The sequence below is a fragment of the Calidris pugnax genome, unplaced genomic scaffold (assembly GCF_001431845.1).
Source record: "Calidris pugnax isolate Ruff unplaced genomic scaffold, ASM143184v1 scaffold41, whole genome shotgun sequence".
Classification (NCBI taxonomy): Eukaryota; Metazoa; Chordata; class Aves; order Charadriiformes; family Scolopacidae; genus Calidris; species Calidris pugnax.
In genome coordinates, this window is record NW_015094509.1 from 16,575,016 (window position 1) to 16,581,015 (window position 6,000).

Sequence of the window (6,000 nt, forward strand, 5' to 3'; positions counted from 1 at the left end):
AAAGAGAGCAAGTAAAGCAAGGAAGAAAATTCAGTGGAGGGGCAGAAAGGGGAGGAAACGGGCAGAGCAGAGAGCAAGGCTGAGATGAAAGGAGAGCAAAAGCCATTGGCAAGAGCAAACAAGTTCAGAGCAGTGAATTAAGGTGTCAGGAGGATGGAAAAGGTCCTCGCAGCTGCTGCTATTGTTCAATGAGTGAAGGCTCCTGCTCTGCCGAAAAAAACGGGAGCTGGTGGGCCTCAATTTACACTTTTGCCCTCGGTTGGTTTCTCTGGGGAGTTGTCCCAAAGGCTCTGCATTTCCATTCTCTGCACCCTGCTCCAGCCTGACAGCGCGAGGGCAGAGGCAGCTCCACCGCCCCATCCCTGACGCGCAAAACCCGAGTCCCCCCTCTACTCCATTTACCTTTAAGAGGTTAAATTTAATTTAATTCAAGATTAACTTCAAAAGAGAACCCTACATAACTGTTGTCCTCCACGTTTTCAAAGTAATTTCTGTTTATTAGAGAAATTATTCTACCTCATTGCCAAGGCTTATATTTAATTTGTGAGTCTTTCTGTTTTCTTTTTATATTTTGCAGTTGTTTAATGAAGTGCTACCCTATCTTTTTTTTTTTTTTTTTAAAGTTGTTTAGAGCATTTTTCAGCATAGGATTTTTAACTACTATTAGCACCAATCAAATGCTTTCTAGCAAAGTCTTTTTTGACAATTAAAGATTTATATGAAAAGAATCATTTTTGCAAAAACGAGCAAATGCATTGTTTTCCCACATCTTTTAGCAAAATTAAAAATCAAACCACTTTGCAAGGAGCCTCTTTCATTTTTAAGAAAAAAATGAAAATTTAAAAATTAATTCTTTTGGATGAGGCGGGAAAATAATGTCTAGACTAAGTAATCTGACATGCAAAATTTCCCCAAATACTTACTATGATTTTTATCTAAATTACAAGTGTTGGCATCTTTTAGCTCACCAGAATACCAGACAGTTTTGAGGAAAAATTAAGCTTCACAATGAACATGAAGAGTACCTGATTCCTCAGAGGTATAATGGAAAATGTGTAGTAGCAGAATTACTAGAAAATGGAGGCCAATAAACCTTCTGGGGATTTATTTGAGTAAGCACATTTTAGTGAGGTTTAAATACAAGTAAACTCAAGTGCAATGTGATTCATTAACTTCAAATTTAACTGAACAGCTCTCAAATAATCATGTCAAGAAATTCTGAATGAGCATTAAGTGTCAGTATACATTTCTGCAGACAGAAAACTTGGAAAGAACTACTTTTGCAAATTCTAATACTTTTGCAAATACACGGCTGCAAAGGAATAGTATTGGGACACAGAAAATGTTTTAGCTAGCAGAGTAGTGAAATTGTAAATGTAGAGCCAAAAGGAAAAAAAATTAAAAAGAAAATAAATTAAGCATGCTGTTCATGCGTATGACTCAAAAACAAAAATAATCAAAAACGCAGGCAAAAAATACACGAACCAAAACATGTAAGTAGCGTCTAAAGCCAGCTCTAATACTCACAAATTATCAAGGGTAAACCTAAATATGTGAACAGCAAAATACTTGGTCACCACATTAATGCTTAGTATAATGTTTACCACTAGAATCCATTCAGCTCCCTATTATACAAATGGACAGGTTTTAGACAGAGGTGCATGTACAGCATTTTAAATACATCAGAAATACATAATATGTGGCATAACGGCTTTACTGAGATAAACTCTGATGAAGCCACAGAGAAGGCCAGCGAGGATGTGAGCTGACTCCACATCAGCATGTTTCTACTAAACACTACTATTTTATGGATGTTCCACTCTTTAAAATCTGAACTATTCCATACCTTTAGTTCATAAAATACAAAAAGGGAAAGAAAATACATATCCAATACATGCAAAAATTCTATATAAAAAAGAAAAGGCCTGATAATAATAAAAATAGAAGCTATAATGCCCCAAAAGTCCTTCTTTCCATTTTAGCTTGATAGAGTGAAAACTAGGTTATGCATAGAAAAGCAATAAAACCTGCTGGTGTTTGCTATTACAGAGCACCTACCACAAACTGAACTAACTTCTGTGATTTCAAAGAAGATGCACAGTGGGGGAAACCAGCAGCAGCACACGTAGAAAAGAAACAAAACTCAAATTAAAAAGAGGGGAAGGCAGGGGAAAGGGAAAGAAGTTGGCAGTTATGGGGATGTTGTAGTTTGCCTTAATTACACAACATCCTCAGAGTACTCAATAATGCCATAGACGGAAGGCTTGACAAAATATATTGTTTGAGTGTCTTAAACAGAATAGGCTAATTTTAGACAAACAAGTTGAGATTTGAATGCTTAAGTGTATCTCTTGATTTTCCAAAGTGCAGTTCCCTCTGACAACTGCCAGAGCCGCAGGGTGCTGAGCCCTCCAAAGGAGAAGCTACTGGTACCCCACCTCAGACTTAGCACTTACTTTTGAAAGTCATGGCTTCTCCTTTCCTTGGGAAAAAGGCTTTTAACTAGGCATGCTTGTTAAAACTTAAATTACCAGCTGCAGCAAAATAAAAGTATTTTTTTCAGTCAAGGAGCCATTTCAATCTTCCAGTCATTTAACCACTAAAAAAAGATCTTGCCATGCCCCAGCGGCGGACAAAGTGCTGCCTATGGAGTTCTACAGCATGGCTCAAAGCTGCTATAATAATGCTTGGAACTTAGATACCACTTTTCATCTTCAAAGCAGTTTACAAACATTAACTAATTAATCCGCACAACATCCCTCAGGCCCACTTGGATCAAAAATGGGGCACTGCATGCTGGGACCTGAATCCTCCGTGGGCCCTAGCTCCAAATTAAAGATGAGCAATCTGCTCCTTCTTTTTTTTTTTTTTAAATAGACTCCTGATACATTGCCAATGCAGCCCTCTGTTGGGCAACATTTGGATGCCCCCAGCTTTAATCTCTATTAAAGTATCATGCCCCAGTCTGCCTTTGTTAATTTTGGATGTCTTGGAATCTATTAAACGTGGCACAGTTTCTTGAGCTTTTAACAAAGCTTTAGCTTTGAAAATGCATCTTCTTTTGTCTTCATTCTAGCTGGCTTCCATGCAAAGATCTTTTAGATGAGATAGATACTGAGTTTTCCGTCGTTGTTGACGCATTAGCCTTAACTATTAACATATTCAGCATGATTTTCTAATATTTAACATCGCTTTTGCAGCAGCACATAACTGTTGCTCTTTACAAAGCCTAAGAGCCAGCTCCTCCTCTGATGTCAACTGGACTGCCAGTTTACAACAGCCCAGGAACTGACCCAAGAAGTTTAGCAGGGAGTTGGCTGCCACTATGACATTGTGTCAGACTGAGTCAGGAGACTGGCTGCATCCACCTCCAAATAGGAACATTAGCATTTAAACTAAATAGAACGACACTGTAAACCAGCAACACAAAAATAAGCATCTGCAAAAGGATCTTGGGGGATGACATCAACAGACAAAAGAGTGTCTGCTCCCAGTGTGAAACCAACACCAAAACAGCAGTGGAATGCTCTTAAAGTAATTATTGCGTTGCTGGACTTGGGAATGGAAAATACTACAAAAAGGTAGTACATTGAAGCACTGTTACGGAGCATGAAAGGATTCATAGTCTATCTTGGAAAGTAAAGGCATTTGTGTTCCCCTACTGAATGAAGATGCCAGCTTTTTGGTAAAAAGCCTAAACTAAAATAGTACCTAAAAGATTCTCAGTGGAAAATAGCTGACCAAACCTCAAATATGCTGGAACTCCAGCGTGTGCACACAAATCCAAATCTGCCTCTTCTTTGCACAGGTTTAAATGTATAATTAAATCCACCAACTTAGCTGGTGATTTTCCAAAACAAAGTGGATGTTGGATTAGACCCTGGCTGTAAAGATTTATATCTATACGCATTCCTATTTTGATTTCCAGTTTCCTCAAATGTTTGGGGAACAGTGACATTTAATTAAGGAACTAAGGGAGGGCTGTTTGTTTGGGTTCCTATCACTAATCATTCCAAACTTCACTGTACCTGTAGTGTCGGGAAATCTCTTCTTCCACCTGGGTGGTAAAGTCACATTTGGTGCATGAGTGTTCTTTGTTCTCCTTGAGCGTCAGCGGCCCCTCTGCCCCTGGTAGGGCGTTTGTTTCTGGTTTGACATCAGACGCTTGGGCTTCATGTGCATTCTCATAGTGGAGCAGGAGAACATCCACGTCGGGAGTGGAGAATGAGCACTGATGGCACTGGTGTTTGACTCTAGAGCTTCCTGTCACCCCTGGAGACAGGTGCAAAAGCAAGAGAGCACAGTGGGAACAATTACTTTTTCTGCAAGCAAATGGATAAGTAATTTCTCCAAGGTGCTTTTCTGGGCTGCAGAGGCCTCGGGGACAGAACTGACAGTGCTTAATGGTACATTTATGAATGTTGTGTAGCTGCTGATAGTGACGGAGAAGTGGGCCCACCACTATTACATCTGGGCCATGGCTCTTTGAGTACCTAAAGTCACAGAACTGACAGTTGTAGCTTGTCACCATGCTGTCCTCTGCTCCTTTGCTAGTCAAGTCTTTCTTTTTTGCCACACTCGCACCCTTTTCTGTCTTTGTCACTAACTCCCCATCTGCATTTTTGGCTAGATCATTCTGGTTAATGACAGATCCCCTAGAAAGCTTATCATTCAGATCTGGGTGAAGGCTTCCTGCCTGGCTTCCCCCATGCTGTTTGCTGTAATGTTCTAATAGTTTCAGTGAGCTGGACGATTCACAGCTGAAACTGCAAAATTTACACCAGTAGTAACTGGTTGTATCGGTACCATTTTGTCTAGAGGAATCTATTGGCTTGATGGGCACCGAATATCCAACTGGTGTATCATCTCCTGCTTTTACAGTGATTCTGTCTTGCCACTTCCCCAAGTCTCCAGAATCACATGGTCGAAGAGTAGGACTGGATTTATTGGAGTTTTTCTCTGAAGTTTTACCAGAATCAGAGGAGGGAAGGGCTGCTTTCATTTTGTTTGGGTGAGTCTGTAAGAAGTGTTGCTCTAGTTCAGTGGAGGAGTTGCCCATGTAGGTGAAATTGCAGAATTTGCAGCGGAAGTACTTGGTGTTGCCTTGGCAATCTGGAGTTTTCCGCCCAATTCCAATAAAGGTTCCACCTAAAGTAACCTGTAAATAAAGAATGAAGTCATTTTAGCTGCAGATTTAGTCAAATAGCAAGGAAGAAAACAAAAAAAAAAGGACAACTGGAGAGCAATTCATAAGACTCCTTCATCAACCATCACCACCATTTTAATTTCTACTAATGTAGAAAGATATCATACCTATACTGTCACATATTTAGCATTTGTGCTGGAGATTTTGAAATGTTTCACATAGCTGAATATATATTCCATATGAATACTAAATATTTTTATTTGGGGAAACTGAGGCACATGTATGCAATGTGATCAGAACTCAGAGTTCCTTGATAGGACTATTCCTTCCTTCACTAAATCATGTCATTGACAGAAGAAGCAATCATCAGATCCCGTATCCCTGAACTCTTTGACAGGAAACTTTGCTGGGAGTCTATACCAGATGTGGAACAAAAGAACAGCCCTCTGTCTTTCTCTTTCTATATATTTACATGTTTTAATCATATTCATGCTTAACAGTACAAGATAATTGCTTTCTAAACATGAGCAAACCAAAATTAAATTTGAAATAACAAATTCCATTTGCTGGGTCAGAGTATGACCATTTCTTACAAAGACCATTCCTACAGGAGTATCCAGTATCCACCAGGATGCCTTTTAACACAGCCATAGTGGCTGATGTCTGAAACGAAAGGATTACTCAATGCACACATTCTCCAAGGAAATCTTCTGTTCCTCTCACGCACAGAGCTCAATTTAGTAAAACAAGGATGGAAAAACTACAGGAGAAAAATGGCATGTGGCAAAGAAACCAACCACACCCAAATCCATGACATCACTAATTAAAAAAAAAAAAAAAAAAAAAGAGGGTCT

The 6,000-nt window shown here is 39.4% G+C and overlaps 1 protein-coding gene across 3 annotated transcripts in view; it reads right to left on the minus strand.

Annotated features, from left to right (window-relative positions):
* The window catches only part of TRPS1 (trichorhinophalangeal syndrome I), a 176,798-nt gene that overhangs the window by 155,341 nt on the left and 15,457 nt on the right, over positions 1-6,000 (minus strand). For 2 of the 3 annotated variants that reach the window (XM_014965498.1, XM_014965497.1), the window contains exon 3: positions 4,029-5,158. In XM_014965498.1, coding sequence (XP_014820984.1) covers positions 4,029-5,158 — 1,130 coding nt within the window. The remainder of the gene's footprint in view (positions 1-4,028; positions 5,159-6,000) is intronic. The other variant, XM_014965499.1, reaches the window with a different exon arrangement.